Source organism: Amblyomma americanum, chromosome 7 (assembly GCF_052857255.1).
Source record: "Amblyomma americanum isolate KBUSLIRL-KWMA chromosome 7, ASM5285725v1, whole genome shotgun sequence".
In the NCBI taxonomy this organism is placed as follows: domain Eukaryota; kingdom Metazoa; phylum Arthropoda; class Arachnida; order Ixodida; family Ixodidae; genus Amblyomma; species Amblyomma americanum.
Window position 1 is genome coordinate 34,937,573 of NC_135503.1, and position 22,465 is coordinate 34,960,037.

The 22,465-nt window shown below is 47.5% G+C and overlaps 2 protein-coding genes across 3 annotated transcripts; one reads left to right on the forward strand and one right to left on the reverse strand.

Moving 5' to 3' along the window:
* Window positions 1–1,972: 1,972 nt before the first annotated feature.
* Window positions 1,973–21,544, reverse strand: LOC144098864 (uncharacterized). Of its 2 annotated transcripts, XM_077631782.1 has the most exons (6): window positions 21,256–21,544; window positions 17,260–17,385; window positions 13,775–13,831; window positions 13,162–13,267; window positions 12,281–12,413; window positions 1,973–2,427 (listed from the first exon to the last, which is right to left on the reverse strand). In XM_077631782.1, exons 1-6 carry the CDS (start codon window positions 21,449–21,451, stop codon window positions 2,194–2,196), a joined length of 852 nt encoding a protein of 283 aa, XP_077487908.1. In that variant the 5' UTR covers window positions 21,452–21,544; the 3' UTR covers window positions 1,973–2,193. The 2 variants fall into 2 exon arrangements, with proteins under 2 accessions (XP_077487908.1, XP_077487909.1); XM_077631783.1 differs by lacking the exon at window positions 13,775–13,831 and having other exon boundaries at window positions 21,256–21,543.
* Window positions 4,702–11,575, forward strand: LOC144098863 (uncharacterized). The gene is made up of 3 exons (XM_077631781.1): window positions 4,702–5,465; window positions 7,769–8,000; window positions 10,017–11,575. The coding sequence occupies exons 1-3, from the start codon at window positions 5,462–5,464 to the stop codon at window positions 10,282–10,284; spliced, it is 504 nt and encodes a 167-aa protein (XP_077487907.1). The 5' UTR covers window positions 4,702–5,461; the 3' UTR covers window positions 10,285–11,575.
* Window positions 21,545–22,465: the final 921 nt, after the last annotated feature.

Below are 22,465 nucleotides of genomic sequence, written 5' to 3' on the forward strand. Positions count from 1 at the left end.
GTGCTGACTGGCTGTACAGCAGTCCGTCCTCATTGGTCAGAATTTCGTCACATGTTATCTGATGTCGCAGGGTATTTGTCTATTGACGCAGATATGGCCCTGACATGTAGCATGCAGAACTGAGAAAAAGTGGTCAATTAGGCTGCCAGAGTGTACAGCTGAAAGAAAAAGACCTCTTCTGCCGCATGCAGCAGTAATTGAAGATCATCTGGCGAGACATTCATTTTTCAGTGGACTCCGCTCGATTGATGATGGAGGTGGTGGTGGGGACCACAACAGATATCCCTGTAAAAAGAGAAAACTATCTACAGACAACTTACAGCCTAATTTGGTCAGCACAAACATGTGTAATCGGACCACGCTGAACATGTTGCGCCTCATCGTCATAGTGCAGGCGCTGAACTCGACGTGACCCGCTTCTTCATTTAGCGCGAAGTCACCAACATCGGTATCACCGACCTTCCCATGAAGTTTACGATTTTCACTGAGCAAGCCACTAGGCACACATGCGCACCCCTGACGCCTTTCTGAAAAGGGATCGAGGCCTGCAGTTACTTTAGACATCGCACAACGGAAGACCCGCGCATGAGTTTAGACACGAGGCCTTCGTACACGGCATTCGATTGTGGTTGCCACAGTCCAAACAACCTCCCTGTTATGTACGGCGAAGTTATTCGCAAACGGTTTTGATTATTAATAAACGTTAGTTACTTAGTTGCTACATGATACGGCACTACAGACTGCTATAAACCTTGAATGAAAGTACCTGCAGCCAGCGCAGTTTCGTACACACTCTTCGATAGTCGTCGAGGTGCACCCAGCTACAGTCATGACGATAACACGAAGACTGCGCGCACGAGATGTGACAGAGAAAAATAATAAGTCATCCAAGCATAGCGAACCGAAAAGTCAGGACTGCTGGACCTTGTCTTGGCGCACATGAGCTTCTGTAAGAAAGTCAGTCGCTGGGTGCGATTCTCGTTTCTAAGTTTTAAGCTCGCATCCTGGTAGCAACGTTGTATTTGGTCGAGTATGCCGGCCCATCGAAGCTCCTTCAGTGTAAATGTCCAAAGGCATTGAACTTCTGACACTGACAACACGTCAGCGCTGCTGAATCTTTTCGCCGCCCTTTATGTCGCTTCTTCTCATAGTTTAACGTAGTACACAAGACAGTCGTTGTGGATACGTCTTTCTACCTACCGTTAGCAGATACGATGACTAACTAAAAAGAGCTGTAATGGTAGCATCTACACGGGGGCTCATCAAGTAATCTCTAGATCGCGCCTTAACGCCGAGCCCAGTAGCACGTGAAGAAATCTGAACAGTCAGGTTTAGCCATCGGACCAAAAGAAAGAACGTTAAGGCCACTTTCATTTTCAACCTCCCCCCATCCCTGCCCTTGCCCCGACGCGCTGCGCTAACAGAAAAAAAAAATGTTTAAATGGCAGCAAAGGCGGGGAGGTCGAGGGACAGAACATCCCCCTGACTTGTTCCTCCAGCGTGGGGAAAGGATCAGCAAGCATCAGGGTACCGAAGCCTATAGACATAAGCACAGAGCGCTAACATACAGATATTTAACTTGCACACACAGGCAGGAACCCGACGATCACAGACTCGATCAGAGAACAAACACCCTGTGAGTACTGAATATGCTGAACGGAAAGAGGTCACGGCTGTGTTTGGATTGGTTTTCGTGGTGTGACATATCTGTTCCAGCAGTGAAAAATCGGCGCTAAAATTTGTGATACTCGTAAGCACGCAGAGGAGCACCCCGATGGTATTTTTAACTGCTGAGAAATCCTTGATAGTATGGACGTATGAGTATCGCCCCTTACAATGATGGATCAGGTGCACCGCACGCATAAAGTGAATAAAGTGGGTGTGAGGGGTGCACATCAAGTGCTGAAGCCTCGACATGGTTCAATGTTCTCTATAGACGGAGACGCGCACATCAAGGAGCACGTACACGCTGTCTCAACACAAAGCCATTGTTGTCGCATTTATTTCGTCATTTATTTACAATAGCAGCCGGCTAGACTTCCCACCAATGTGCAAAACGAGCGCAAGCTGTCGGCTACTGTCTTCAGCGGTGTCTTTGTAACACGGTCGCCACAGAGTTAGGCCACACACACACACGTCTATGGAAACTGAGAAGAAAAGCCATGCGCAGAGAGGCGGCCGACCAGGCAGCACTCAGGTAGTACTCGCGCCGCCGCCGTCGGTGACACTAGGTGCGTCTTCAGCGGGCCTGCTGTTGGGCGCGTGCACCGGCACAGGCGGAGGTGGCGCCCTTCTTCGCGACGCGGCTTGACGGACCGCCGAGGACAGGGTGAGCGTGCGAGGTGGCGGCAGCGGCGGCGGCGGTTCCTCTTGAGGTTCCGGCGGCGCGCAGGCCGCCGAGTACTCGGGTGGAGGTACGCCGTACACCTGCGCATGGTCACATATAGACAGTTATTGCCGCGACACACATGGTCATCGTCATCATTATCGGACCGCCTTCGTCCACTGCAGCCCGAAGGCCTTTCTCAGTGGCTTCCAATCGGCTCTGACCTGAACCAGCTGCACCTACTTTGTCCGCTTTATCCTTCAAATATTCCGAATCTGATCTGCCATCCAAATATCTTGGGATCCCTGCTATGTTTACCATCTCTTGTATCCACCCTGTAACCATAAGTAGTCATTGGCTATGTTTTCAGCGCATTACGCGCCTATAGTTTATGTTCACTTGCAAGTCTTGATTTCAGCTAGGATGCCGCCCTCGCGTTTGTACCCCAGCCCACCATGCTCTCTGTTCATGCTTTCATGCTTTCCACCATGCTGTCCTTCATGTTACGCCTACCATCTCGTTTCCATACATTGTTCCCTGTCTTATCCGACGGCATATGTACGACCTAATAGGAAGTCGACCACTGGTAACCCAGCCCGTCAGCGACGGGCTGAAGCCTCAAGCAGCTTACAAGAGTTAGTTGACATGCTAGTTAGTTCTGCATGGTGAATATACTACACAGTGCAAGGCCCAACGAGAAAAGGACAGAAACAGTGAAATACACACCCGGGCGATCATCACCCTTCCTGTCCTTTCGTCGCTATGCCTTGCGCAGTTTATTGACCCCGCAAGCAGCGTGACTGTCTATCGATGTATCACAGGTAGGGTGCCTGTGTGCTGTGCTGCCTGTTGTGTGTCGTTGTGTATGTGTCATCCGCGCTTTGCTCTCTCGTTCTGCGCTATAAAACCAGCAATAAGAGATGGCAGCCAGGTTCACCATGTGTGGCACCTGGGTTGTAGAAGGAATTGAGGCAAGGGTGATGCGACTTCGGTGCACCTACAATAGTTGAAGTTTGAAACATATTTACCGCCGTCATGTCGTACATTTTAACCCCCCCCCCTTTTTTTTTGAAGGCCCTGAGTGTAATGTAGTTGCAAGGCTCCCATGCTCGCTACGAAAGATGTAACCGCACGCGACGCGGTCACTCGATGCGAGATTATCTTTCCGTCAACCGACATATATGCATGCCAGACAGTGGATGATGAGACAAAGAACTCGACGGTGTCACAGCAGAGCGACAGGGTCCTCAACATGGCAGTCCCCACGTCAAGGGTATGACATCAAAGCGGTTGATTGGCCATTTTACTGCTCCTAATTTCAACTGCACGTTGTAATAGCAGCCTGGATGGTCAGCATACGCCATCGTGGTCATGAGGATAAATGGGCGACTGACTCACTGGATCTTAGTTAGTTCACCCGAACACCCAAATCACGGGGTGAAATGGACAAGAGAGCCAACTCTCCTGATAACAGCACGCGATTAGAGTTTTATCGAGGTGCAGCATCCAACAGATAACATCGCGACGTAATGCAGGTTATCAGAGACACTGGCACAACGTTCCCGCCTGATCGGTGCCTGCTGGAGGCTACATTTCGTTTCGCAGCGCTGTCTACAAATGGCTATTCAGCCAAATCAATATAATATAGCGCAGAAGGTAGGAAGGAAATAGCTTACATTCGCAAAGAGCCAGAATAGGACTGAAAGTGTAAGAAGTGCAAAGTAAATAAGATCACAACTTAAATTTACTACGCAAGGTGGCGACAGTCACCACCCCGATTCAAAGGAGGGGCCAGTAAAATTCATTCGTCCATCGTATGCGAGGAGGATAGTGGTGAAAGGTAGCCGAGGAAGAGAACACGAAGAAACGTTGAGCACGTGACACCGGCCTGGAATTATCCCGCGTGTCGAAAGTACAGCGGCGTATTATTAATTGGTTTTTTTGGGGAAAGGAAATGGCGCAGTATCTGACTCATATATCGTTGGACACCTGAACCGCGCCGTAAGGGAAGGGATAAAGGAGGGAGTGAAAGAGGAAAGGAAGAAGGTGCCGTAGTGGAGAGCTCCGGAATAATTTCGACCACCTGGGGATCTTTAACGTGCACTGACATCGCACAGCACACGGGCGCCTTAGCGTTTTTCCTCCATAAAAACGCAGCCGCCGCGGTCGCGTACTCGAGTCGTTATGCGTGATCGCGACGCGTGACGCGGGCACATAGCAACAAAATCTGACAATGGAGAGCCGCGACACACGCATATTGTTGTCTGTTCTACTTTCAATGACTTCGCCTGTCAACAGGGGTTGCAGGAAATCTCTCGAAACAGCAAGTACGCCAGAAGCTTGTTGCTTTTCCCAATATATATTTTGCCCAAAATTTTCCATTCTTCTCTCTATTACCTTCCTGCCTTGAGGGTCGATTCAATTCAATTGTTTTGAATATTTCAGCTCATTCGGCACCTTGTACGATCAGTGCAACTAGAGAGAAATGCAGGGACGACGGGTCGATACTGACATTTTTTTTTTTTGTCAACGGAGGGCGCAGCATTGTGGTGCACATATATTTGAAGAGCATAACGTGTAATTACAAACTGCTTTGTGGAACGATGAAAAAAGGACGTCAACTAGTGTTGTACTAATAAGCGAAAGTATCGGCACGTGAAAGGAAAGATGTATCAAAGAGATCTGACTCATAAATGTTTGAAAGTGAAGGTAATGTGCACGTTATAACAGGTTAGAGGCATCGATCGGGGCGTCTTCAATAAAGAAAAGAGCAAAACAATGTTGTGCAAGCGCCCGTTAAGTACAGTGTTACCATTCGAATTGCAGGGTAGAAGCTGAAACCCATGGAACAAACTCGAAATCAACTAAAAATCATAGGCCGGTGGGGGGAATATTGGTTTCAGAGCCTAGCTTAAGAAAACTCCAGCTGACCAGCGGTGGGCTGGCCATCACTCAAAGCCAGCCAAGACAGGCAGACGACAGCCATCTGAAGTCCGCATCCTTGCATTGTGCGGCTATGAATAGGTAGGAGCGCTTCGCCAACAGCGCATGCGTCACTGACAGACAGCAGGCAGCCCAGCGCTCGGTCAACGCCGCAGGCGAGTTAGCAGCCATATACAGCACGTCTTGTATAGCATGGGTAAGTACGTGTTCAGATAACCACGGTGGCACGCACTTCCTGTGGGTCGGTAACCGAATTTAGTTTCAAGTATTCTCATTCTGTGGCCCTGGACAAGATGTCCAGAAATGTACACTGCCGTTACTGGAAGATTTGCTCGACGGAACACGTATCCCTGATGTCCTTGAGATACACTTGCATACGACAGATGAAACCGTCACCTGCGACGGGTTGCGTTTACGAGTGGAGGCAGAACTGCCGGTATGTGTACAACAACTAGTGATTCGTTTCGGCGGAATTGTTCACCTGCTTGCGGAGCAATAAAGTAAGCAAACGCGAGTGACGCAACTTCCGGCCTGGTATACCCGCTACGTGCCCCATTTGCCAAAAGTAACAAGGCTGCCCGGTTTGCTTTTCAGCTGTATAGCGGAACGCTTATCGCACCCAGCAAGCTATAAATCACTGTGAGGTAAGGAGAACCCTTTTCCTTACCTTCCAATGCCTTTTGGTTTTTAGGAAAGCCATAGGGGCTCCACAGTATGAGGGAGAAGCAACCCATACAGCCTGGCTACTTTTGGCAGACTGCACCTGACGTTCGACTCACGCCTGCTCAGTTCTTACATGCAGCTAGCTCGAAGGCAGCCTATCCACAATCCCAACCGTGATGACGGTCGTACCTTCACTGCCATTATCAGCAGCAGCATCAGAAGCAGCCGATTACGTCTAATACAAGGCAAAAGCTCCTTCCAACGCTTTCCGAATATTCTTGTCCTGTGCCAGTCATTGCCACCCTATCTCCACAAATCTCTTTTGATCTTATCTTCTCACCTGACCCTTAGCCGGGGGCCAGCTACATTTTTCTTCCCCTGGAATCTGCTCTGTAACCCTAATAGACCATCGGTTACCGCTTCAGCGCATTACAGGACCCCGCCTATACTACATTTTAGTTTCTTGATTTCATCTACGATATCAGTGCCTCAACATTGTTCTCCAATCTACGCTGCTCTTTCTCCGTCTTTCCGCCGCACCTTGTCCGTATTCATTTTTGTAGACCGTGCACACAGGTGTATACGGATGGACTGATGCATTGCAGGGTTTTCAATATGGCGGCTGGGAATTGTTCACGGTCGCGGTAGGGCGAATAAGCCGGAAGACAGGGCATAATCTTCCCCGCAGTCGAGGCAAATCTCGTCCCTGAATTTTTTTTTCTTTAAAAGCGATCAGCTATTTCCAGGCTATCTCTAATACTACTCGTAGTATTATACCGAGTGGTCGTAGGAGTAATATCGGTAGTAGTAATACTACCTCGTGCTCATTCAAGGGTGCATTCTTCTGTCTAGTTTGTTATTCTGTCATTGATATTTTGTGAAACTGCGTTACTGCTTAATTGCGACTTACCTAAAACACGATCGACCGAAACAAACAAATCACGTTCTTCTTGCTTCCGTGAAGCTCAAGCCTCGCTACAAATGGGAAGAGTTTAGAGAAGTGCCAGAAGTGGAGGTCGTCATAGCTCCAGTACAACCTGCACCGGGGTGGCTGCCTTCAGTATAAAGGAATACTTTTTTTTATTGTCTGCAAGCGCACCTAAATGCCCTCGTATGATTACGTCGCAGGATGTCCACCACACATATACACTCGAAGCGAAAGTTCACGGGATGCGTGTACGTGCCGCCATCTGTTTTTACGAGAGACGTACGATGGACCCGAGTGAGTCACCCATGCAGGTGTATGCTTGCTGACAGGCCAAGACTACGCCAAACCAACAGGAGAGCTAGCATGCAGTTGCATAACACGGCTCTGTTTTAAGACATGCCCTTTAATGAAAAATGATGACATGGCTGTTCGCGCGTTACATTTCATCTGATATTTTTTGTAGCTCTTTTGCTTGCATACGTAAAATACTCAGGCGGAAATAAACCCAATCCAGGTGTTTCATGTCACAAACTATTGCATTCCAGCGGACGCTATACGAAACGTACTGAGGCTTTCGATACCCCTGTAGTCGAGAAGCAATGTGTGGATTAAGAACCGTTTTGGGCCGCGCTTTTCACGGGGCCGCTGCCACAGCGGCGACTGTTCGTTTGCAATGCCGTGCCGCTCTCTGATGTCCATACTGATATTGTAACGGATCTCAATGTAACAGTTATTTCCCTCGCAAGTGATGATACCCGACTGCACTCCCACGCGGTCAGGTGACGCATGGCACTTCAGGGCTCCTGACGAAGGACCTTTTGTGCGCGTTCACGCACTATAATAGGGCCAGTTCGCGTGAGCATGCGGCGCGTTTGAACTCATCCAAATTCCCTCCGGTATTTATGCAGGCTGCCCCCACCAGGGCCCAAGCTGGCGCGCCCTGCTGCTGGCCGTGCTGGTCCTGTGCCACGACGCGGCGCTGTCCGTGCCTCGACGACGAAACTTTAAGTGGAGCACTTTCATCCGCTGCGTGGACAACCGTTCCTGGCTGCTGCTCTCTCTGGACGGGGCTTGCGTGACGCTCATCATGTACGCCACATATCGGACCATGCTCAACCTAGAGTGCCCCAACTGCGACCTGTGAGTCCGCCACGGCATCGCTCCGAGGCGCCAGTTTGACAGCACCTATAGTGCGAGCTAGGACGATCGGGCAGACAGTTAAGCCGTGGCTGACCCTATGTGAGCTCAAGGCCAGGCTCTCACTAGTACGGTCGCATGGTCGCTGCTTCGCCGCCTTGTGACGTCATTATACACGCAGGTCAAGAACAGTCTGAGAATTTGGGGTTCGTTGAAACAGCTGTGCATGACGAGTCCACAAGCGACTGCAGGCTGGACGTGTGTTTAGCCTGGTTGGATCATTGTCTTGCTTTGCTGGGTCGCCGGCACGACGATATTAGACTCAGGTTAGGCTTTGATCGAGGTTAAGCTGACCTGATCTGCTTTCGTGCACTGGCCACTGAAGCTGATCTGTTCGTGCTGGTGCGGGTACGAAACCTAGTCGCGGCAATATTTATTTTATTTCTTCGCGGGCTATTGCTATGCTACGTTTGGCCAAGGTCACCTTCCCATTGGGTACAGCTGCCGCGACGCTCCTCCGAACTTACCAAATTTCTCAAAGGCTTCACAAAAGATTCCTGGTTGGGGCAGCGTTAAGTAGGACCGCGCTAAGGACCATGCCTTTAGTGCTTTAAAACTGGGAGAAACAGTAAAACTACACCGTTACCAACTGAATGCGAGAAATAAGCATCATCAAGAGTTAACCAATGAATGATGCTTACTATCTATCGTGAGTACCTCGTCCCCACTCAAGGCCTGTTGACATTATTAGAAGAAGCTTCTTATTTTTCCCTCGTTTCATTTAGGAGTAAAGATCAGAACACGGGCGCAGTGCCTCCATCTAGGAGCAGGGTATGTACTAGAGGGTTGGTATGACACTACGCTCCCACTAGAGACCGCACAGCTGCAGGGCGAGCAATGTTGTGTATTGGAGACCAGCGAAACAAGGACTAGACTCACACTTAATCTTTCTGCGAAAATTCTTCGGAACGCACCATATGTAACGAGTCCTACGTACGTCTCGCCATTGGTGCCCTACAGTCCATTCTCTGCGATCTGCGGACAGTCTATTTTTAACCAATGATACGTCAGGCGGAATCCCAGCTCACAATTTCGAGTTTTAAATCGTACGCCTGGATGATAAATGATATTCGGCTCAGCCGGCTATTCATCTCCTTAAGTTTGAATATACGCCAAATGTTGTTGACTACACGGTTTCATTCATATGGCAGGCACTCCCAAGTGATAAACAGCACCAATATCCTTCAAAATAAAAGGCCACATCAAATTTACTCCGCCCGTAACCAAAAGCGGGCCGGAACTCAGTGGCTTACGAAAGAGCCTTAAGCGAAATCGATGAGAGCACAGGCAGTCATGGAAACGGAAAGAATGGGTATCTACAGTCTTGGTCAAAAGATTTAAGGCCACAGAGTCTATCTGCAGCGAAACGACTGCTCATAGAATGCTCTCTGTAGCGAATCATTCAAAACACAAGTCAAGCAGGAAGGTTCTCTACAGCAAGAAGAAACCTTCGGTTAGCATTTCAAGGCCATTCGGTCTTTAATAGTGCCGTAATGACTCTGTTATGCGGCTGTAGAGAAGAGCCTTTGGCCTTAAGACTTTTGACCAAGGCTGTACATTGAGAAACAGAAAGAGGGAACCAAAAATCAAAGGCTAAGCTTGAGTTGACCATACTGCGGCTTAAATTTAGAGGAAGCAGACGAAGTGCGCCGGAAATGGCGAAGCGTACAGCGCATACCATAAGTCCGTCAAGCAGGCGAAGTGGACACAAAGGCACGGCGCGAATAAGGAATTCTGGGCTGCAAAGAACTAGGCTGAGTGGTGAGGTAGCACAATTCTCATGTATAAGGCAGTCGCGGCTGACGTGGAAACAGCGGTAGATGCAGATCACTGAAACTTGCGTCGGCAGCAGATTTAACGTGAATGGCTTAACGTTATGGTGGTGGCCTTGGCTTTGCGGGTGGTGGTTTTACAGATGAACTGACAGCCAGGGTAACCTCCTGTTGGCATTTTTCCCAGCTACTTCCACTGCCGAGCAAACTACAACGCACTGCGCTGGTGCCGGAAATCGAGGCGGTCCCTGGAGGTGAACGCCATGATCGGCAACTGCCAGGACCTGTCCAAGCCCGGCCGGACGCCGGAACAGAAAGCCCAGGAGGCCAAAGCGCGCCAGGACGGCCGGGAACAGAAAGACTGCGCCAGCCTCTACCTCCGGAAAGTGAGCTGCAGCTACGACCCTAGGTCCGGCAAATGCATGGACTTCGAGAAAGCGAGAACCAAGTCTTAGCAGAAGATGAAGATCACCCTGTTAGCAGTGTGATTTTCGCGGTGTTTGTGAAGGTGTTCGCTGCGGCCGGTCGCGAGACAGACAACGCTCGGACCGCGAAGCTCACCCCTTCATATTCCCTATTTAAACTTCACGCGACCTTAATCGAATGAATATCAACTGACGGACCTGACGCGCAACCTGTTGCCAATATCGCTCGCTAGGGTTTTGCCGCCGCAATGGGGCCCAGTGCACGTTAATGAGAAATGTGGGGTGAAAATTTTGCTAATGACCTCCAAAGATGTACCCTCCATTTTCAGAGAATCACAGCAAGGCCAAACAGCATGCTAGATAGATAGATAAAGAGGAGGAGGGAAGGGCAGGGATGTTAACCAGAAAGGGGTTCCGGTTGGCTACCCTGCACTGGGGAAGAGGGATTAGGGGACGAAAAGGAGGAAGAGAGAAGGGAAAAAAGGCATAACACACACACGCACAACGCTGTCACAATTTGTCACTCAATCCAGTCGCTCTCAAGTAGGCAAACAGTGCCTTGTATAAAAGAAAGCAAAGTGTAATGCTTATACATTCCAACCAAACAACAACAATGGAGAGGGCATTCGCATGGCCTTGTCATGGTGACTGCCCGTGCCGCGTTTAAAATGCAGGTCTTTGTACTTTGTTTTGTAAAACGGACGATCCCAGTCATCCAACTTTGAAATCATCCTTCAGGTTTATTCCTCCCCCCCCCCCCCCCCCCCCCCCACGCACACTCTTCCCCTAGAAGACGGTATACGCAGTTTGACTGCACAGCAGCAGTATAATTAAGTATATTGCTGCTGTGGAATAACTTACAAACATAATTATGTTCGTAAATTAAGAACATGTCTAATGATGTTCGTTGGACTGTTTCACTCCAACATTTGGCACTAATATTTAGGGAGAAAGTGCTGGTCCTCTACGAGTTATAGCGCATCCTGAGACCTGCAACCGGCTCTCAAAAAGTAGGCTAAGCCTAAATATTTCACATAGCGGCAACACCGCAGTCCCGTTCCCTCGGAAAGCAGCAGCAACCAAACAACCCTTAAGCGCCAGGTTTAGAAAAATATGGCACTTTCTTCTGATGAAACGAAGTTAAAATATACATGCGTTTCGATTCTCGCCAAAAGAACAGAATGTGCGGTCGACAGGGAAGGCCTTCGGCACATTTGAAGAGACAGTTATTACGAATCATTCATCGGATCTCAAACATCGCATTCGGTAAAAGTACTGCACATAGGAAGATGGGCACTGAATAAAGAAAACTAAACATTCACCACACTTTATTTACTGTTTTCTTTACACTGTATGCGTTTTGCTACATAATTATTACCTGTGCATTTTCTGCTCTTGTCTTTGTCGATGATTTCGACCAAAACCTTTTACAAAACAAATGCCACAAAAAATATACCGCGAAATGAAGACACCTCAACAGCTGCGCTGAAAATTCGCATTGCCGAATATCAAAATCATTTGGTGTGAATAACGCGCTTCACGCTAACAAAAACGACAACTGGAACGGGGGACACAGGAGAAGCGCGCCAAATTATGCAGTGATTTTTTTAAATCAAAATTTGTCTCAAGAAATTAGATTAAGTATTCGCGTGAGAATAATACATTCGCACGAAGCCAGGCGAATAATTTCCCACGCGTGGATAACGGGACAAGCGCGCACAACCCTTACAAAAACTTCTTTAGACAGCCTATAGACTGCCCATAGACTTCTGTCTATAAAGCCTATTGACTCTCTATAGACGAACACTAGATAACAGTCTATAGGCAATTCAAATCCTATAGACAGTCTATAGACAATCTATATGTTCATGGCTATATACTTTTAGTAGACTTTTGTCTATAGACAGTCTATAGAATATGAGTAGCCAAAAAGAAATATCTATAGAAAGGCAGAGAGTCTACAACAAGTCTATAGACTGTCTACAGACCATTTTTATAAGGGAAAGGTTCAAAACGCGGAGCTCACCATGTGATCTATTTTTACGATATCTGTGTACGAAGGTGGCCTCTCCAGGCCCTCGAACTCTGCAGGGACCGTGTACACGTCCATGGACAGCTCCCGCATCCTCTCAGCCAGGTCCCTGGAGCGCTCGCACGTCCTGCGCGCAGTGCTAAGTAATCACATTGTGCAAGAAAGCACGCGGAAGAGGGCCCTTTGCCGTACGCATATGCTGAGCTTAGTAGAAACACCGCAGAGGCAGGGCCTTGAGTGAAGCGCTGAAACTAGCCACTGCTCTGTTCCAAGAGGAATGCACTTGTCCGCTCACCCACAGCGCAGAGGGGTGACTGTTAACGGATGAAAAAGTCATAGGTCATACTGGAAGTTAATCATTCCAGCTGCGCAATCCGGACAGTCGCATAACCAGTGTTGGAATAAATACAGCAATGGAAAGACTTCATAAGAAAAAAGTACAATGCCCTTCTATAAACACCGAGTTGAAGGCGCATGTGTTCATTTTGCAAAGCGTCTAAACATCTCTATCTTGCCAGCGGGCATGTCTCCGCATTGGAAGATCCCAGGTATGAAATGAGAAGGGTTTGTTGGTTGAGCATATGAGCAGGGGAGGGATTATTTATTTACTTATTTATTTATTTATTTATTTTGTAACAGATACAGTTGGGGTTTGATGCCCCAGCGGCCAGCGCAGACGAAGGAGAAGGACGACGAAGCTGACGAAGCTCACTTTGCGGGTATTGTTTTGTTAAATATAACTGTGCGCTTGAAAATATTTTCGCGTGCTGCGCACGTGAAAATTTTACAGAAATTGTGCACGCGTACTACAGGGCAGATTTTCCGGTCCAGTACAGACGCGCTCGACTTGTGCGGGAAAGAATAAAAGAACTCACCTCTTGACGACGCAGCCGACAAAAACAGAGAATACCAAAACCATGAAGACGGCTGCCACCACAAGCGTCACTTGGTAGATGGCGATGCTGTCCGGACTGTTGTTACCTGTACAGTGTCAGATGTACACGATAACTGTTCACTACTGAGCATTCTGCTCAGACTTTCAAAGCGTGAGTACTCCATCGACATTAAGAGTTAGCTAGAATTTATACTGAGTTTTCTGCACAAAATTTAAAAAAAGCCAGAGCCCCCGAGTGCACCATGAAAAGAACAGCAGAGGCGCCACGCTATCTGTGCTGTCCTTATGCTATCATTCCCGCTGCACCCAATGATCCGATCATCCGGCGTGCCACAAGGGACAATGCATCTTCTTCCGTCCCTTCAGGCCGCAAGATCAGGTGCTCGTCATATAAACCTGTGCAGCTCTGAAACTTGAGTGTCCCCGTATTCTAGAGGATCCGCGCAGCAGGATGGTGGCGCCACCGCGTGGTACCCCGGAAAGGTACCTTGCGTAATAACGGCCCGTCAGTGAGAATGTGTACGCAGGGTACCTTGCAAACCGATCGCTGTTTTCTCCGCAATCTCTAAACTTCTTGGGCCTTTATTACTCACCTTTTTGTTTCCGTGCCCAATGCTTGGGACGTCTCACAGGGACTGCGTCGCTGTCAACTGTGTAAAAAGTCACAAGAATCGTACCCTTGCAAATAAGGTTTAATTTATTAAATGCATTTTACAGTTGCATGTTTATTTTTTTTTTCTATTCCGGACTCGGGCTGTCCGCTCATTTTTCTCTTCCCTACACTCAGGTGTACAGGTGCGCACCTGTACACCCCTCCCGCTCCGTATTCACAAATGTCAGGCAGGTACCATGGCCGTGGCCAATAAGTCGCGTAGCCCCGGCGGGCCAGGAAGCTCCGCCCCCGGCGGCGGGGCCGGCGGAAGAGCGCACACCTTCCAGCGTGCAAAAAGTGACGAGAGGAGAGGGAAAGGCGCGAAGACGCTGAAATTCAAATTCTGACTACAGATCATTAATTATTATTATTATCACCTTCTAGAAAGCGCATTAAGAAATTCTTGCTGGACAATATTCGTGAAGCGGCGTGCTTTAACATATTGCCGTATCCCAGGCATACTGCAACGTTACTAGAGCCCCTTTTGAAGGGAAGCGCGACGCAAGCGTACCGATTGCATAAAGGAATACCCTACTGCGTGAAGAATGCAGCGAAGGGTTTAGTCCTGCCGCATGAATGCAGGGTAATTCAGGGGCAACACGAATTAGCCTGCAAGCTTTTCAAGGCTTCCAGTGCACGACAGCGTTTCGCACACCAGCGACACCGTTGGTTTAACTCCTGTACGATTTCCAATCGGGTAACAGCGTAACAGGTGGAAGGGCCAGGTGTGTAGATCCTGCACCTTTTTGTGCACTATGCGAGTGTTGATTTACGAGTTGACTGGCAGGTCTCCCCCGTATTGGCGATTTTCACGAAGACGACGCCACGCTGCGGCGGCACCACAAACTAGCCTAAGAACGATCGGCGCGCGCGAAATCACGCCGTTTGATCCATTGCGAATGCTTCACCGGCACATTCACATGTTGTCGTCACAGTTTACCTACAACAACATATCGTACGAGCACTGTTACATGAATACTGGCTCACCAACGAGATAGAAGGGTGCTAATTATTGCGAGATTTTCCTGGTTTCAGCAATACAGAGTGAACGCGTACATGGGAAAATTATGTTTTCCCGCCGGATTTGTAGCGTTTGCAGAACCATAGCAGCCCATTTATAAGGCACCGATCCTATGCTTCTCAGAAGATAATTTCCGCGGACTTGAAAAGCCTGTGTAATTACAAGGTTCTATTTGTTAGCAAGCATTTCTGACACAAATACCTATAGCGGGCACATTGCAAGAGCGAGGAGGTTGGTGCGCGACTGTCTCTGTAATTACATCTAGGCCTTATTACAGCATGAGTGCATGGTATAATATGGTGCTTTGTCATCCACTGGAAGTGGGGTGGAGTGATGTGATGATTTCATTCGAATTCCATTCCCATCCGATTCATTTTGCACTTCGTCATATAGCCGCATGGCCTCATTGTGACTGAATCAATCAGTCAAGCGGGCGGATGATAATAATTGAATAGAACCGGACGAGGAGAATTGTGTCAAAGCATCTCTTACTTTCATTCAGCTGCCGGGCTCTGCCCTTCAAGCCCTTGCTTGGCTTCGGCAGGCCCGAGAACGTACGTTGCTTTTGTTTAAAAATAAAAATTCAATTTAATTACATGTATTTCTAGCTGCTTACAAAGGGCACACAAAGCGCGATTAATTGTTCCGAAGAAAAAAAAACAGCGCGCGGAAAATGTGACCTCATTGTTCTCACTTTTTAACTGTGCACAGGATTAAAATTCTACGTTCATATTTAGAGTAACACGTGGTCAAGAAAATTTTGAACACGAAAAAGAGGGCGCAACATTATCAGTTCCAAATAAAGCGACTGCGTGGCGCACTTTTGTAACTTGTTTTCTCCTCAAAGCCGGATGAAAATAGCCGGGTTTTGGTAACCTGTAGCGCTAAGTGCAGAAAACTTCTCTTCTATAGTAGTTCTGTAATTCATTTGTTGCACAAATTCGTCATCATCGATGTCGAACGTTTGTTTTGAATTAAGCGTGCGTCGACCGTTGACCGCGCTTCGCATCACACGCCGGAAGTTTTAAAACGCCTGACAGCAATTTCTTCATTTGTCTCTATAGCTTATACCTCTGCATCCTCGAGAAACGAGAGACTGCCTCACACGAGGTTGCCGAAGCCGACAAACAAGCGCGAGCTTATCGGGGAATTTTAAAATAAGCGCGATTCTACCCAGGCTGCCCACAGGAGGAGCCCTTCGTAGCGTCGCCATACTGTATATATTGCTTGCGGTTCTCCCTCTAGATTGTGAAAATCACCTATAGAGCTGACAGAACTGAAAGGCAGCCGACGAATTGCTCGGGGATTGGAACTGCGCATTTCGTTCACACCAAGTGGTTCGATTGATCCGACAATACCTTGGGTAGCAATTTCAATTCTTTATTTTATTGACATTGCCCTCAGCATCAAAACGAAGAATAGAACGGGATGCCCAGAAATGTGCAGGCAGAAGAAATGCCCAGTATAAATCTCGGATAAGAAATAAAGCCATTTCATCGCATCAGATAAGCGCGAACGGTTTTGACGTCTTGAGCAGCTTAACTATTCCAATCACTTCACATGTCAGAAAATCAGACGCCCTTAAAAAGGTCTGGCAAACTTGCGATTAGAAAATCTGTCACTGGCCGCATGCTGCGCGGTCAGACAATTCAGCGTGCTGCTTAACTAAATATCGCAAACAGTAGCAGTTAAAGCAGATGTTTATTTACTCGATTCTAACAGTCACTGCATTTGTGGAATATACACCGCACTTAATTTTCCGGTAATCTACCTCCCCTCCCCTTAGCAGTCGCTTTGCGAGGCTTGCAGAACCCACCGACTATCCCACACCTGTTATGGGACTGCCCTGTACTACACATGACGTGTGCATTCGATACCGACCAATAGACGCACACAGCGGCCAGCATTGGGTTCACCCCGAAATACATGCTAAAGAAAGCTTGCTAGCAATGTAGGCTCTCGAAAAGGAAGCGCAGATCTTAAACAGTTAATCTCGTCGACTTATGACGCTCAGGAACGGCCTGCACGCAAGCGCATGAGCGAACGCGAACACCGCCGTTCGTGGCGCTGCCATCATGATGCGCTGCGCCCTCTTTAGGCGCTTATTCAGGCGTTGCACGGTCCGTGTAAGTTTCTTTTCGCTATAAAACCCAAAGTCCAAACACAAAAGGTGGCTACGGCGACACATACCTGAATTCGAACACAAGTATAACAGGCAGCCTTCCTTTCAGAGTACAAAGAAAAGGACACCACACGAAGAGGTATACTCCAGATTATGAAACAACATGAACGCACGTGAACGCAAAATAACGCGCAAGGACGCTCGTAAACGCAAGTGAACGTAAGTTGACGAACAGCGTTTCGCACGAGCACAAATCGTCAGCACCGGAAGCAGACAAACTCACCTATGTACATGCATAAATGGCCGTGCCTCTTGTAGCCGCTTGCACAGTCGCATCGTTTCGTGTCGCTGCGGCAGATGGCGACGTAGGGGGTGCAGTTTACGTGGTGGGTGCAGGGAAGGTCCAGGCCTGGCGGCAAAGCAGCGTGGGGAAAGACATTACGAGGGTGCATGTTAAGTCTTCCAGCTGCAAGACGTTTAGAGAGAATCGGCTTTCCTTTAAGATGCCGCCCCCAGTTGAAATTGCGAAGACCAAAACTATCATCATAGGCTCCAGAGTTGAAAAATACATCTTGCTAATTGCACTGAATAAACTTTTGGCATATGCGTTGCCAGAGGCAGTCATGAGAACTACTCAGACCCTCCTCTCATTTACGGGATGCCCCAAACAGTATAGCACGCCAAAGCTCAGAAGCGCTTATTCCGACTACTAACCTTCGAAGTCTGATCGCAGAACACTGAACAGCCAGACCCATCGGTAGTACGATTTAGCAAGTCTGCTCAAAACCATGCTTCTCTTCGGGTTCAAACTAGGCGGGAGCACAGAATTAACCTTCCATCAACTATCATAAACAATCAATACAACTGGAAAGATTGGACAGCCGCCGCAGTATAGCTCAGTTGGCAGAGCACCTGACGCGAAATTCGGAGGTCGTGAGTTCAGATCCCACTGGCGGCATGTGGTTGTTTTTTCTTCTGCTTTATAATCATTAGTATTTTTCAGCGATAAAATAATTACGCTATTAATATCTCATTGATAAAGCTCGCAAATTATAAAAAAAGAGAAGCATTCCTTTTTATATGCTACTTGGTTTCGGTGGTTGTTGGCTTCCTTCACATACAGGCCCAGGTGAGCTGGTCTCATTACGTCAGCGATGGCCACCGAGTGCGTGTTTTTCAGGTAATTTAGATAAAGTGGGCAGTGTTCCTCGCAAAAAAAAAAGTGCTGGTTCTGAAGAGATGAGAAGCAACTTCTCACACCTTTGCAATGATATCAACACGCAATGCATCGATCGTGCGTTCACATGGAGTTAGCTTCCGTTTTATCTGGTTATTCGTTAGTTTCACCATTGATCCAAGAGGATGGTGGCAACCACCATCCTCCTTAATCGCTCTACACTGCTACCGTGAGATCGACCTTATGCTCGACGTCCGAACTTATTTAATCTCCAATGCTCATGCATGTGCGCACTGCCTAACGGTTCTTGCCACTTCTTCATGGTGTTCATTCTTTTATTGTCCTCTCGGTGCAGACGGCATATCTGACTTCCTTTTTGTTCCCTTACGAACGCGAGGTCTCCAGAAGTTTCATCTAGACGCCGTATTTCTCACAAACGAACTCTACAACAACGGGGGCCGCGCTTGTGATAACTTCTGGAATCGTCGCCGATAAACCGCAGCAGCGCAGCACGAGAAACAACATGGGAGTCAACATTTAGATTCGAGTCACCTGGCAGACACGTACACCTAAAGCTAAACAAATGCACGCCCGGTGGTGAAAACTTGGTGTTGAAGGATGGCTTGTTTTTCCCGTTCACGAGTGAAAAAAAAAAAAGACAGGGCTACACATCTACAGCGTACTTATTTCAGCGTAGTTAATTTTCATCAAAACGGAAAAATCATACGAATAAATAATGTACACATATAATCAAGCGTAATTACTGGACTTTCGAAGAAAGTCCAGTAATTACGCTTTCTTCGAAAGTCCAGTGTATACCTATACTGTAAATAGTACTTTATGCCAGCAGGCACACTGTCGCAATAAAAAAAAGCGTAATTACGTCAGAAACTCATGCGATAAATGCTCAGATTTAAAAAAAAAGTGAAATTTACTTACTGAAGCCTAAAATGCATTTTCGTTCTTCCCCGTCAAAATTTTCCTTGAGTTTATAAACTCTCAAGAAGCTGCACCTTAAAAAGAAATAGTTAATCACAGCCTGAAACGCCGCAGCCGCTGAGCAAGAGAGCACGCGAATTCTTCCAACTCTCGTCCCAACGGTAACCAGAAATCCCTCGCTCGAATGCAATTTTTTTCTCTGGACGTATCTAATCAAAGCCTATAGAGTGGGCATCCATAAGCCAAAACGCTATGGACTGACGCTTTAACTATTTGACGTTTTAAAAAAATACGAGGCAGTTCAAAGAAAGAGGATAGAAACGCATAACCCCCCTGCGCTACATTCAAAGTCGAACAACGTGAAGAGCACACGCACGAAAATAGAGATTTCCATGAATAATGTGAAATCTCTACTGAGACAATGCCGGAAATTCAGCAGAAAAGTGTGAAGGATTAGCTGTGTAGACAATTCGTGATAAGCATTTTAAAATATCGGCCATTTTGCTTCCATCCATTTGTTTCAAGCACCGTCCAGCACTCGCTCTATGCGGCAAGTCACTGTTCCCGCGTCTTACGCGACGTCATTAATGGCGCTAAATGTACATATTGGAGCGCCGCTTATTGAACGATTTACGTTCATTTTTAATGTTACAGTAATCCGAGATTTCCGCAGTCTTTATTTGCATTAGTAAACCATATGTTTGTTGCAGCAGATATGGGAAAAGAACCAAAATGTCCCGAAAGTCACTTCAGTTATCGCTGCAAACAAAAGACATCTCTTGTGCTTTATCAGAGTTCGACATTATCTCGTTCCGGGATTCCTGGTGGTGGAATTCCCGGCTGATTGCCGCCAGTCGCTCAAATCATGAGACCTGTCGAAAACTACTTGACATTTAATACAATGGAAACTCACCGCGTTTTGAATGGAGAAAACCATAATGGCAGTGTCGAGCTGGCGGGAACAATTTATATAGAGCACAGTGCGCGATCTTTCCTGTTGCTGTACCTGTGCCGACGTCAGCACATTTCGCGATCTACACATCGATTCGAAGATACAGCCTTTGTAGTGGGGCTCCTGTATCATCCGTGGAAGCCCTAACGTTCGGAGGGATTACTCAATGGATATTAAACCTCTCCTGGACACCCGAGGGACGTCCATGGGAGGTTTAACAAAGGTTCGACTTTGAAAAACGGTGTACGTATGTCATGCCTGCCTGGTGCTTGTTGATCAGTTCAAGAATCGCTGGCACGTCACGCGTGTTATAGTATATATATATATATATATATATATATATATATATATATATATATATATATATATATATGTATGTATGTATGTATGTATGTATGTATAGCACAGTGCGCGATCTTTCCTGTTGCTGCACCTGCGCCGACGTCAGCAAATATCGCGATCTACACATCGATTCAAAGATACAGCCTTTGTAGTGGGGCTCCTGTATCATCCGTGGAAGCCCTAACGTTCGGAGAGAGTACTCAATGGATATTAAACCTCTCCTGGAGGTCCGAGGGACATCCATGGGAGGTTTGATAAAGGTTCGACTTTGAAAAACGGTGTACATATGTCATGCCTGGTGCTTAATTGTTGATCAGTTCAAGAATCACTGGCAAGAATCACTATATATATATATATATATATATATATATATATATATATATATATATATATATATATATATATATATATATATATATATATATATATATATATATATATATATATATGGGGCATAATGTGTGTCCGCGTTTCATCTCTTCTATTCATCTTTATATAACGCATGCAGAAAATATATGCCGTTGCGCATTCATTGCGAAATGACGCACGTCAGTTTCCGACCAAAAATGAACGAACCCGAGAAAGGAACGACTTGGACCTCGCGTTGCATAACAGATCTTATGAGCATAATTCAGAACCACGACCTCATGCAGCGATCGCTTCCGGCCCGGATTTGGCAACAGCCAGTGGTTCTAAATGTAATCAGTAGCGCACGTCAAACAGCTGTTGCCTCCTCTCCATCACGCCCTCTCCAATGTCCTGGACGCATCTTAGACGTCCACCTCCGTAATCGCGAAAAAAAAAGAAATTTCGGTAAAAAGCGATGCACAGACAAGCAGAACTGCTGCACGCAGGAAGAATGCTCGTACCTCGCGCCGGGTACGTTCTCTCTGGCTCGCCGCCATCAAGCACGATAACAATGTCCGCCGCCCTCTTGACAACGTTGTTCGGAGCAGGATGGTCGACGCCGCTGGCCAGAAGCGGTGTTAGTAGTAGTAGTAGCAGCAGCAGCGCTGTAAGATGCAGTGGTCCCGGCAGCGGCCATGTCCCAGCCGGTCCCGCCATGGCACATGCTTGGTCCGAGCAGGTTGGCCGAAGACGCGTTTTTTTCCACCGAGCGACTCGGGCTTCTGGCGCGGTACGGTCATGCGCGCCTGCGGTAGCCTTGCGAGATAAGCTGCCGGTGACGCGAGAACGGAACAAAAAAAAAAAAGTGGGAGATGATGCCGTCGATACACGTGGGTATGGCGCTGATAAGAGGCCGGAGGAAGCCGGCTTGGGGATAGGGAAGGCACAGGCAAGGACTTTCAGCCCGGAACCAACGAAGTGAGTTACCGCTTGGAAAAATAATGTCTCCAAGGTAACAGCCCGCGTCAATCTCCGCTTGCTGCGTGCAGAGGTGCGGTGCAGTGTTTACTCAATGGATCTCGGAAAACACCGTTCGAAGACAGCTCAGTTTGTTCTTCTCTGAGATGACCTACTCATCCGAGTATTCCTGGTGTCCTGGATGTTTTAGAGGTGTACGCGAGCGACACAGTCGTCTCACAATATCGCGAGCCAGAGAGCAACGTCTTCCTTTGGTCTTCTTCAACACGTCCTCTCGTACACGCTCTGCTCTCCGATCGTGTGTACGCTGGCGTGAAATAGGCCACTGCGGTAAATTTTAGCCCCAAACGGCAGCTACCCAAGTGAACATAGTCGACGGTTATTAACTTGTGGTCTTGCGGCAACCGAATTAATCGATTGGTGTACGAGAGGATTATTTAGAAGGCGGAGCCGCAATGACAGACCCTATAATTATGCGAGCTTACAAAACAAATACTGCTATAATGAAAAAGGTGGAAAGTAGAGATAAGGATCGAGTGTATACCCTTTATCAAGACAATGCACATATACTCATATAGGTCTTCCATTGAAATGAGGTTCATTCACGATACTTCGAACTGATAAAACATCCGCCCTGGTAACCGAACCTGGCTCCCGGTGTTTGCACACTATTTCAAAAAAAAAAATACCGCCTCCCCTGTAATCGAGCGTAGATGTAAGCATGAAATGGTTACGAGCATAGCACATTGGTTG

What these genes read in the sequence shown, in the direction of transcription:
- LOC144098863 (XM_077631781.1), top strand. An exon ending in GAGTGCCCCAACTGCGACCT is followed by an intron (nt 8,001 to 10,016) that starts GTGAGTCCGCCA and finishes CATTTTTCCCAG; the next exon opens with CTACTTCCACTGCCGAGCAA.
- LOC144098864 (XM_077631782.1), bottom strand. Translation starts at nt 21,451, where the DNA reads ATGGCGGGACCGGCTGGGACATGGCCGCTGCCGGGACCACTGCATCTT. An exon ending in CCATTTATGCATGTACATAG is followed by an intron (nt 13,832 to 17,259) that starts GTGAGTTTGTCT and finishes CTTTTTACACAG; the next exon opens with TTGACAGCGACGCAGTCCCT. An exon ending in TCGTAAAAATAGATCACATG is followed by an intron (nt 2,428 to 12,280) that starts GTGAGCTCCGCG and finishes GACCATGCGCAG; the next exon opens with GTGTACGGCGTACCTCCACC.